The sequence below is a fragment of the Hypoxylon trugodes genome, assembly GCF_022578975.1.
Source record: "Hypoxylon trugodes strain CBS 135444 unplaced genomic scaffold F4822scaffold_10, whole genome shotgun sequence".
Lineage (NCBI taxonomy): Eukaryota > Fungi > Ascomycota > Sordariomycetes > Xylariales > Hypoxylaceae > Hypoxylon > Hypoxylon trugodes.
The window spans coordinates 277,446-289,500 of NW_026250025.1; the positions used below are offsets into that span (position 1 = coordinate 277,446).

Sequence of the window (12,055 nt, forward strand, 5' to 3'; positions counted from 1 at the left end):
TTGATTTCAAACAAATGATTATTACAATAAGAGTCAGAAAAGGGAAATAGTAGCGAGTGGTAATGCATGTGATTAGATACCCAAGGGCATCCAAGTCCGAATCTGAATAAGCGAAGAAGTTGTGAAGATGCGTTTCGCATGCAGTGCAGTGCAGTAGAGAAAGTCAAACGCCAAGAAATAAGAAAAAAAAAAAAAAAACACGAAAAATCAAGAACGCCTGGAATTCAACCCATAAGGAAAGTCGCGGTGGTGGAAAGGGCATGATGTGGTTGGATAGAGTCTTTCGCGTCGAGTTCTCCAACCTCCCCCAGTAACAACCAAATCGCTAGACGCGGAGAAACATGGCTTGTCGCCTAGGAGTAAGCAGTCATAATTGATGTTTGGTGGGAAAGAAAAAAGTATGGGCGCGACGACTGGGTTTCCCATGATCGACCATGGATTCGCCCCCATAAGCAGGCGTATATCACCGGACGCGCGCAGGTTCGGTGAGGACTGGGGTCGTGTATGGGCAAGAAGCAAGTTGTCTGTCCTGTTCCCTTTCCAGTTGATATATCATATAGGGGGAGATGGATGTCAATGGAGTCTGCTGATGGGTTATATGAATATGTATTGTGTGTGGATCATCTGCGCAGCCAAGACGATGGGGTACGTTAGGAGGAGTGGGCGGGTTTGGGTGGGTGAAACCATCAAGTTTCTTTGTGCTGGTGGTGTCGTGTAAAGGGTGGTTGGGGAGATGTATGGTGTCGTGAGTCCGAATCTCGAATTCTGAGGCGAGGAGAGATAAGATGATGATTGATCCCCCTCCAAAGCAAACAGGTACCTAAGGCAAAGTACTTGGGAGCGAAAAAGGGTAAGGGGGGACGGCGTGACGCAGATGGTATGCATCATGCAGCGGCTGCGGCGCGCACCCGATATACATACATCCAAACATACGCACCACCCATGCTGCCCACATGGATGCCTCTGCAAGTCGATGAGCTCGTGACCAATCAGTCACCAGTAGCTAACCATGCACAGTCGATCATGACCCCCAAGGCTGGCCTACCCGAACCAGGAAAAGAAAAGAAATGGGACACGATTGATAGTCGCAAGGATTTTTAGTCTTGTATGATCTGACTGGCGATGACAAGAAATAGCCGGTGGAGCGATAGATAGGTATAAGTTGGAAACTTTATCAAGGGTGTGGCGGTTCCCATGGCTGAATGAGTTTAGTAAGTAAACAAGCAGAGAGGATAGGTAAAAGGGCAGGTAGGTAGGAATGTCGGAACATAATAGCCCAAGGGGATGTCGATTGTGTCGTGCGATCAAGCTGTTGGAGTGCCGGGTAAGACGATGATTGGTTGAAGCCATCAACAGCTGACCACAAGTCGAAGCTCACCCCCCTTTTTTTCCCTCCCTCCCCCCACACACACTTATACATATACGTATACACCATCTCGTAAAGCTTCCTCTCCCATCCGTTAGTTAGTATTTCAACAACTTGGCATATGCCATCTTTATGGATTGTCCTCATTTCCCCCATCATGAACCACACTTAAAAGCATGGACGCTCAGATGCGGAATCCATCTCCCGCTCCACACCTTGCTAGCGCGATAGGAACCCATAACAATAAGATAGATGGTGGGCGAGGCAACTTATAGGTGGGTGTGAAGATGTATGGTACGGATGCTTAAGCTCAATTCCGCGTCTGTTTCTTTTTTTTCTGGCTTTGCTTTCTTGCTTCACCACTGCTTGTTTATCTTCTCTTGTTGTTATTCACAGTGGGTGGCGCATCATGCACCCTCACCCCCCTTCTTCTCACCATACCATCTTTCAACGCACACACTTTCTCCAGGATGTCCCGCCGGTTCCACCCCAAAATAAGAGTAGCCATGTCGCTATTCCCGATGGCTGACATCACCGTATGCGCCAGTGCCGTACACATGACTAGGGTGATGCGGATGACTGGGGGTGTAGGCGGGAGCAGCCGTAGAAGCGTCGCCGTAGCCACTAGATACGGTAGTTGTATCCCAGCGCTGTGCCATACCGTAGCTCGGCGGCGCCGGTAAGTGTTGCTGTGGTCTCGTATCCGCGTGTCTGTACGAAGGCGGCAGGCTAGGGATGTGGATCTGGGGGGAATGTGATTTCATTCCGGGCGATATCGTACGTGTGGAATATGTAGCCCATGTGGACGGTGCTCCTGTGAGAGATCGTGGAGATGGCATCGAATGCGAATCGTGGTGGGAGTAACCGCTATCAGATACCGTTGGTGTGTGCGGTGGTCCGTAGAGACCCGGGCTTGTGCTGCTAACGGGGGTAAGCAAGGTCGGGCCAGGTCCCGGAGGAACTGTTGATGAAGGAGATGCGGACTAGATTGCATAGTTAGCAAATGCGCGGATCTCCGATTTGTTGCGAGGGTCCAGAGACTTCAGGGGAGCGGTAAGAAGACAGATAGAAATTTTAACTCGGAGACGAATTAAAAGCGTCAAAAGGGGGCAAATCGGGTATCACGAAGGTAAAAAGGGTTTAATAGCCTGAACTCACATATTTGGAGATGATCTTCTTGAGTGCAGAGCCCAGAATCTTCCAAGGAAATACCTTTACATCCTTCTCGATGTTACGCGGCTTCGGAGCTGGGAACCCCATTATGACCTTGAAAAACTCCTCACTGTCCGCCTTGGCCTTGCTAACAGTCAAAGGACGAAATCCTTCGAGATTCCGACGGATGCGATTCTTCTCTTCCACCGTGAATCTTCCCGGCGCGGCAACGAGCTGCTCTAGTAGAGAAATGGTGTCGACACTCGTTACGTAGCATTCATCCTTCTCGGCCCAATAGATACAGCTAATGCAGATGCTATTCGGCGGCCTTTCGTTAACGGTTACCGGCTTGAATGATGTTGACAGGGTTGAGCCTTGCTGCTTCTTGCTAAACATAACGATTCGCCTCCGGTTCTCCCATTCTTCCTGTGACCATCCCGACGCCATCGACTCAAGATCTCCATTTATCTTTAGCACTGCTTTAGTCGAGTAAAGCGCGTAAGGGTTAAGCTGTGCGCCTCCAGATGGCCCAGATCCCTGCAGAGTACTCGTCCGGATCAACTGCGGCGCACTGGATGTTGGTATTGGTAAAGTGGTGATACTACTAGGTCGACTAATCGTCGTATGGCTTACGGTAGTCGCTGGACTTCTAGCAGTAGAGAGGGAATGTCCGTAGGGACTCCAAGACGGAGTTTTGAGCGGTGGTGGTGGTGGTGGACGGGGATAATCCATCCCGTAGGATGAGCGATGATAAGTTCCGAGCATACTGTCGTTATTGGTATAACCGGTGTCATAATTAGATGCGACAGCTTGTTGAGCGGTAGGAGCGTAGGCATATGTATTTGTAGCAGTATCAGTAGCCAGCTGGTCTGGTTCTTGTTGTTTTGTAGGGCTCTCCCTCTGCTCAGGTGACCTGGAACCCCCCTTGACCCGCGTGTCAGGCGGGCCCTCCGTAGTTCCAGCCGGAGTGTCATGATATGTGAACGTGCCGACGTCAACTGTTGCCAAAGTTTGGCCGGCTGCACTCTCAATCAAAACTGATAAAGGCACGTTGGGGCTGGGGCTCCTCGTGTCTTCAAACTGCGGCGCATCACCGCTGACAGCATAACCAAACCCATTCGCATCACTCGTGTTTTGAATAGCGTGTGCTGGGCTCTTGTGGGAACCGAACGCCAGGTAGAAATGACTCGTGATTGCAATCAAATCGTACGGAGCCGATATTTTAATTAAAACCTTGGTTCCAAACATTCCGGCCGTCGGTTGATACGAGGTTAATGTGGCCACGATCGGTGGCATATTATATTGTGCCGCGGAACCGTTCGCCGCGAAGGCCATCTGATTAAGTTGCGCAGCCGCATTTTCAGACTGTTGAGCCGCAAATTGCTGAGCCGAGTATTGATATTGAGGATCTTGATATGATCTCGGCGAGTCAAACGCTGGATATTTCGATCAAGTTAGTAAATGCTCCAGGTTGTTTCTTCCTTTTAATCTTTTCCATCCACCAAAGATATTACAAATAGTGTTTGCTTCACCATCTCTAGAGCATCCCCAGGGAATCCTGTTAACAAAAGATCACTTACCATGCATCTGGGCCGGTTGAGGTTTTGAATAAGCAGACATAGACAGGAGACCAGGCGGGGAATCCCCACGAAGGTCTCCTCCGTTCGCTCGAGCAGCTGCCTCTTCCTCGTACCTAAGGATAACCGTCTCAGGAGACTCGAGAGCGTCGGCGTCGACGATGATTGGCCTCTGAGGATGATATTGAGGCTGTAATGTATAGTTAGCATACAACCCGAGACCAAGTTGTTAAGCTATTTAGCACAACTTTCACTTGTTTGTTGACTCACCTCGAATAGTTTATAGGTTGGGTATTCAAACTTGACGGCAGACATCAAGCTGCCTGTTTCGAGCAAGTCTAGGGAATGGTGGAAATGGATTTGTTCCGGATAGAACGGACAAACGTTTGTTTCGGGAGCAGTGTTGCAGAAAGTTGAGGGTCCCTGTGTGTCGAGACTCTCTAATTCTGTTCTCCCAATAGATCCTCCCTGCGAGGAAGAGTCTCTGGTTGCTGATGGGGATGGTGTCGATTAGTTTGTTCGCGCTCCGCCTGTCTTATGTGATGCAAAATCTATGGAAAGATTTGATCACTGCCCTTCCGTTGGCAATTCTAGTGAAACAAACATCCAAGAGAGAGGTTTGGAGGGAAGAAGGAGGAGCTATGGTTGCTGAATTTGCAGAAACAGACCACTCTGACAGCTGCCTACTTTGAATCTGAACGGAGTAGAACCGCAGGATGCCCCGGTAACTTATTCGTAGAGGGGGGATTAATATGAGAACCCCTTCTTTCTTCCTTCCGAGCAGGTCTGAGAGCCTTTGACAATTTAGTTCGCAGGAGTAGACAGAAGCCCAGGACTGCTCATTGGTTAAAAGTGGTTGTTGGCAAACTGATTCTGAGTCGAGTCTCGGAAAGTAGAAGTATCCAAAACTTTTTTCCCCGCCTCCCAAAAAGAGGATACTCAACTTCTTGGGAACTCTTGTTGGCCCGGCTGCCTATCAGTTACTCAAATTATCTTGTATGCTGTTAGCCTGAGAAATCGGAAATCTTTAACTCGCGAACCGGCTAAGAAACCCCGTCACCGTACAAGCTCCCGATCCCATACTAGATATAGCTTCGGAGTAGGAAAAAAATGTGACGGTTGGAGCTAACAAGATTAGACGACAAAGGGTTATAACGTACGATCTACACTCAAATCTAATGAGTGTGGAGACCTGGGTTTGTTCGTATGCAGCCTGCCCGAACGTGTTCGCATGAAGATGAGTTGGACGAGCTGCAATAGCTGTAATCAGAAGTAGGCAAGTATCCGAGAGGTTCGCGTGTCCCGCGTGGTTCGTGTCGTAGTTTAGACCGAAAAGACACAAGTTGCTTCCAACAACGAACAGGTAAACGAACTAAAGAACTGTAAGTAGTCGGGGAACCTGTCAGCAAACGGGCAGGATACAAGAGAAAAAAAAAAGGTCTCTGAAAGTATGTGTGTGTGAGACGTTGTTCCTCAAACTGGGTCAAGTTGGGGAGAAGTTCTTCGAAGGGGATTAGAACTGATAAAGAGACGAAAAGAATAAGATACGAGACAACATTTCTCGGATCGCCGTTGTGAAGTAATTGGGGCTGTTGTTAAGATTCCTGCGTTGTGTGGCAGGTCGAGACCCATTGCATTACACAGACATATACTATCGAATGTACCTTTTTTTCCTCGGTTGCTCATCTCAAGCCTCCCCTGCTTTACTTTTATTGGTATTTATTCTTTTCTTTTTCTTTTCTTGCTCGGTTTATTATTTTCATTATTTTTTCTCCTCAAAATGGGTCGGATAGACGGCCGAAGATTGCTAGTACCGTCTTCATACCCTCCCTAAATAATACAAGTCCCCTTCTACTTTATAAACTAAGTGCAGGTGATGCTGAGTCGGGCAGTTGCTTCTGTATGCAAGCAATGATGATGCCGACCCTGGTGATGGTATAGCGAGGGTGGAGGAGGTAATGACTAACAGACAGGGATGCTGGCCGTTGAAAAAATGCGATTCTCTGATGTCTTAGAGGGCCTGCAAATCATGCAAGGGTCTGTGATTGGGCAGGAGGCAAGTAAAAGACACTACGGGGGTTGTGCCCCAGAGTGAAGACTTGGTAGAGAGGTGTGGATATGAGCCCCCCACATAAGTCGGGAAGGGATAGATGGTAGCTATGCTAAGTCCTGACAGGACGATTATGGGGACGATGGGGAGGGGGAAACATAAAATGAAATAAAAAGCACAGAGCAAGTGGAGGAAACGGACGAAAAGAGCAATGAACGGATGGGAATGACAAGACAAGGATGGCAGGATGGGTAGACATACACAACTTAGAAGAAAAGGGGGGGTGTAAGTGAAAGATGGCGCAATTCTCAGGCCGTAGGCTACCTACTAGTTAGCAGATAGGTAGGAAAATATGCAAGATAGACTGCACTACGTCGTATAAATTAGGACTTAACATGTCAATAGAATTAACTAGCCAGATAGGTAAGCAAGTTTCCAAAGTATCGGTAGTCAAGTGACTGTAAGTGACTGTAAGGTAGCCAAAGTGGCAGGTCAAAGATTACATATATAATTATGTACCTTGGGTAGGTGTAGGTACATGGTATACGGAATATAGGGTGTATAAGGTACGTGAAAGTAGGTGTATTGATATATATGGGTAATGTAATGACCACCTGCATGTAATTCTCGTACATGATAATTCTGGGGATGCTTCTGACTGGAATTGTAAGTCAGCTTCAAAAGCAACCGAACTTGGACAAGAAAAAAAAAAAAAACAAAGCGGCCCGTATCGCGCTCACAAGCAATACTAGGCGCATAATGTAGTAATGTAACAGTATATGGATGTAGTAATTGGATGATAATATGAAAGCATTAACTCCATTCCGTTTTTTTACTTTTTTCTTTTTATACATCCCCTCTTGGATAAGTCGATCTAACAAAAGACGTCTTGTCGTCTGGGGTTTTTTGAAGATGGGGACGCGTGTGTTAGCTATGTGTAGATCGAACAGGGTAGGGTGGTAGGAATTACCGGAAAAGGGTGATGAACCAGGAATATAATTGGATGACCATCTCATCCACTAGCGTATGCAGCTATTGGACGATCTCCGCAGACCAATAGAGGATGTGGGCAGCCATGTAGAGGAGACCTAGGCTGGTTTGGGTGGGTGCATTCAGTGGACTAGGTGGACTGGGTGGACTTGGGTGGGATGACCTGGGGGAGTTCGCGGAGGGTTGCTTGCTGCTCCATATCCTCGTGAACTGATACTCCGTAGTGGTTCTCGATACGTTCAAATGATGTGTGTGCCACTGTGCCACTCGGCGAGATTTGATCATTTCATAGTAGCAAGTTCTAAAATAGGAGGGAGGGAGGGATAGAATGGAAGACGGCATCAGCCGCACCTAGTGGAACACCAACCCTTACATTGGGACATTGGACATTGGGGGACTAGGTTGCCATATACAAATATACAAGGATACTTCAATGATGACAAGCATGACAAGCGCTCCCTCACTCATCACGGCAATAGCTTGAATTTTGCTTCTTCCACCCACCCGCCTTGGTGTCAAGCCATTTATGCCAATCGCGATGTATTGATGAGAGAAGGAGATAATTTGCCGCATAGGTGGTTATGAAAATTGATACTTATTAAAGCTCTTCGAAGATATTCGGTCCTTTCCCCTCACAGTTTGGAATGTTGGCGACAATTATCCACTGACTTACATGGCCCGCGATGAGAAAAAAAAACATTGAGGAGAGTAAAAAGCAACTTACCAAAGCACAGTAAATAAGACGCGTTATGAAGTGGCTGGCAAATTACGATTTTTTTTTTAGACCGGCGGATCATGGAAAGGGGTTGCTGAAAAAACAAGTCACTTAGCAGTGACACTTCGCCACTACGAAAATCGGCTTTCGCGTATCATCTGCAGATCAGTTTGGATTGCTCAAGAGTTCCGAGAAAATATTTACAACTTGAAAAGCTGTTATATTGATCTCGGGTTTGAATGAAGCTTTGGTATATACCTGAGAAAGTGCAGTATGTTGTATATGCACACATAGACTATCTAGATCTAATGTAACATCAAGGCGATACCAATAGAATGAAATATGCAACGTAAATACCTACCTTAACTAGGTATTTAAGAGAGTAACTATGCTCGGGTTTTTTGGTACGACGTTCATTGACAATTGACGAGAGTCATGTATCTAAAATCAATGTCATTCGTCAACACCAGATTGCGGATGTATTACGATGTGGGAGGCATCGCCCTGGCTTGACCATTTAACTACTCAGGTAATTAAATATTGACAAGGCTGAATGCCTAATTTGATGGAACATAGGGTAAAGAATCGTATCCAGATCGATCTTTTCAATCGTTTCCTTTTAAGGACGACGGTGTTGAACGTCGAGGATCCCCCAGCCTCCAAGCCCGTGCATCGTACACTTATTCATTAATTCGTTCCGATCGGATATCGTCAGAAGTTCGGCTAATGGATATTTACCTAAGAAGCTACATGATGGAACATATAAGAATTGCTGTATTCGTAAGTAGAGCTCCCGGTTATGTTCTTACTCAATATCCTATGTATTCGCAAGATAGGATATGATTTACACGCCCTCTTACTACGCATACGCTACCTAAACACACATATGAAGAATGAAACTCGTAGGCCGTACCTAGGTACTCCAGTATGATGATGATCGCCCTTGGCGGTGGGGGAGACCCTGTCGCAGGGGGTTTAAATGATGCTGCGGCGCATCTACAGTGATGTACTCCGTACGATGTAGTCTTACCGTATCACTTCTATACTACGATTTCTATCTATCTATCGCAGAGGTTTAGGGCGAATATAGCTTCTCCGTATGTAAATTATGTATTACGCAGTATGTATGACCAGCTACACATTCACGTGTTACTGCAACTTGGTAGTTACAAGTCACTATTATCTAATAAGAGCCTTGTTCGGTTGAATCCTCAACACCCAAGTAAGTACCGGTACCTAAGCAGTAAGAAATCATTCAATTTTGCTTTTTCTTGTTCTCCTCCTCTTCTTTCGTCACGCTAGTTAAAATCCCTCGACCGAAATACCTTCCTAGGCAATAAATATAGTAAATGTCATGATGCCCTTAGATACAAATCACCTAGAAAATTGGACTCGTCCCACACGTTGAGTATCTAACGCCAACTAGATAAGCTCATGCGTACCTAGATAGATATCTTGGCTGTTCTGTTCAGACAACCTAGCGGTACCCTCGCACTAGTTTCCAGGGTTAATCAATCCTAGTCACGTCAAGACTTGATCGTCACACTTTACTTAGATCCTCGGTACGGCCGTACATCATCAACGCAAGGAAACCAGATTCCCATTGCCGCAGTAGCCATTCTACCGGTTAACACTTCCTCCACGGAACTGCGCGAGTGCATTTCCAGTGTTGTACGGAAGCACGCGAGGATACGATGCAGACCTCGCGCTGAGTTCACAATACCTTTGTATCGCCATTAGAAAACTTACCTAAACGGTAAGATTGATCATCCACCTGGGTTTCCGTGCCCCGGGAAGATCCACAAAGCATCTCAAAGGTCTATTGATTTATCATCGAACCGAGTATTTGAGGATTTCCAAAATGAGTGCCTTACGCATATGATATTCTAATAGATCTTTAAGCCTACAACAACTACCTAATACTTAATGCAAGTTACACGCGGGCTTTACAAATTCGGATCCCAATAGTTTGGTTCAAAAGTCCGGTTGGTTCCATGTCTCGCACATGCTAGACGGCTATGAACATCCCCCTCAGTGTCTCTACCTTACCACCCAGCATGCCGTCTACCAATAGGTTTAAAATCGAGGTTCCTGGATGTCGGGAACAGATATCTGGTCTCGTCACACCCTAAGGTTTGTCGCAGATTCGCGATGGGTGACATGTCCCTGTCTTCTGGGACCAAGATATTAAAGAGCTACCTCAAGTGTGACGAGATAAAGGCTGGGCATTGTCACCCCCTCGTCAACTTTTTAAAAAAATATTTCATCTTGTAAACGCAGTGGCCACCAAATTATTCGGCCCACGGCAAGGGTAATATCGCGCAAAAATCCTAAAAATAATAAAATTCTATGTATAACTCAAGTGTGTTCACCAATTAACCACAAAACGTGAGGATTTATGATCTTCGGATCGGACATCATCGTACCTAGCTAGACTCTGCAGGCACAAGAATATCAAACGATATAGCTATGTAAGGGCTAACGCCATTGAATGATAGCCGCGGGGACTAGTATCACTGATCTACTTTTCGCCAAGAGCCTCCAGTCGCTTCGCTGTTAGCTACCCTCTTTCCTACCTACCTACCTAGGTACATACATATAGGTATTGTATTTGCTCAGGTACAAGTACCTACGACCTATGTACGTACATAAGATACCTTGTAGGTATGTTTAGCATCGCGAAAGGTGAGTAATCATTTCAAACCGATCCCATGATGGCGATCAGCCGCCCCGTCTTGACGTAACCCCCGTCTTCCGATCTTGACAAGGGGAAAATTGATGACCTGCCTACAGTGGGGTCGGCAAGGAAAGGAGTGAAGGGGGGGGGAAGAGGTGAAGGCCCATTAGAAGCAGGGTTGCGTACTAAGTCTACAAGGATCTCTCGTTCTCGTGCATATGTATGCAGTCTGTAATGTGTATTATTACTAACTTCTCCTTAAATCACCGCTCACATGCCCTATTGACGATGCATGAATGCAGCCACAGAAAAGAAATCTGGAAGGATAATACCTAACCATTCGGCTCAGGCCGAGAAATGGATCAAGCCATAAGTGCCATAGTACCATAGTACCATAGTACCCGCAGGGTTTCAGAGCTTATTTGACCGTCCAGACCAGGGGACCGGGGAACCAGGGGGGGTTGAAGCCTTGAAGATCGATTTTCCCTTCTTCCTCCCTCCCCTACCCTCTCTCATTCGTGTCCCGGCGTCGATTACTCCACCTTTTTTTCTCTTTCGTGCAGTAATATGATAGTTTGGTTGACACAACATACGGCAAGATCTATCACATGCAGTAATATTCGAGTAAACCCCATCTCTCTTGCGGGGCGACTTCTTTGTCACGGCCGGTGAGGTCAGGCCATCCAAGCGTTGTTGTACAGGGCGCTGCAAAGGACCGCTAGAGACGATGGGATAGGATGAATAAATCCAAGAATCGGACTCACAGACTCACTGAAGGTCGCTTATTGGCCCCGTAACCCACAGCACTGAAGGGAATATGCGTGTAAGTACGCGTATATGTACTGTACTGTAAGTAGGCGACACCGATGGTATCAAATTTCATTTATCGCCAACAACAACTTGGCCAAGAACAGTAACGAGAGACGAAGGACACGCCTACATGCGTAGAGATTATGCAGCGAAATATTGTTCCCTTCAGATCTGGCGCACTTCCTTGTTCTTGGTACCTCGATCCTGGCGCTTGGGAATAAAACGTAACACGATTGCCACATATGCAGTATCACGGACACAGCAGCAGCTAGGAATAGCCAGGACAGGACAGGACAGGACTACCCCCCGCTGTCATTTACCCCATCCTGTACCAATCTTCTAATCATACCTACCTAGATACCTTAGGAGGGAACCAACAATTTGGTTACTACTTGCCGTCCATACAGGCGGGCTCTTTCTGTCATCATTACCGAGATTAAGGTAAGCTTTCGTCTGCTGGTTCATGGGTCCGTGGCTCACGACGTCGCATTTAAGCGCCACCGAAGTACCTAACAGACTCGACCTATCTAATGATGCGAATATCTCTCATGCGTCCGGCCTCAGTTCCGAATTGATGTCGTCCACATATCGCTATACTATAGGCGCAGCAAAACATGGGTAGCTATGAGACGGCGTCAGCTTTTTCGCCAGGATCTACCCAATCTCAACGGCTTTTGTCTTGCGCCTCGATCAGGAGATCGGGATGGCAAAGTTGAGA

At 46.8% G+C, this 12,055-nt stretch overlaps 1 protein-coding gene across 1 annotated transcript; it reads right to left on the bottom strand.

Annotated features, from left to right (window-relative positions):
• Nucleotides 1-2,380: 2,380 nt before the first annotated feature.
• On the bottom strand, nt 2,381-4,905 carry F4822DRAFT_51912 (uncharacterized protein). The gene is made up of 3 exons (XM_051463598.1): nt 4,366-4,905; nt 4,099-4,285; nt 2,381-3,954 (listed from the first exon to the last, which is right to left on the bottom strand). The coding sequence occupies exons 1-3, from the start codon at nt 4,408-4,410 to the stop codon at nt 2,507-2,509; spliced, it is 1,680 nt and encodes a 559-aa protein (XP_051309580.1). The 5' UTR covers nt 4,411-4,905; the 3' UTR covers nt 2,381-2,506.
• Between the last annotated feature and the right edge of the window lie 7,150 nt (nt 4,906-12,055).

Excerpts from the sequence above, each read along its gene's own strand:
- F4822DRAFT_51912 (XM_051463598.1), bottom strand. The coding sequence starts at position 4,410 with ATGTCTGCCGTCAAGTTTGAATACCCAACCTATAAACTATTCGAG. Across the intron at positions 4,286-4,365 it reads CAACCTATAAACTATTCGAG|CCTCAATATCATCCTCAGAG; the intron begins GTGAGTCAACAA and ends TATACATTACAG. Across the intron at positions 3,955-4,098 it reads TCAACCGGCCCAGATGCATG|CGTTTGACTCGCCGAGATCA; the intron begins GTAAGTGATCTT and ends CGAAATATCCAG.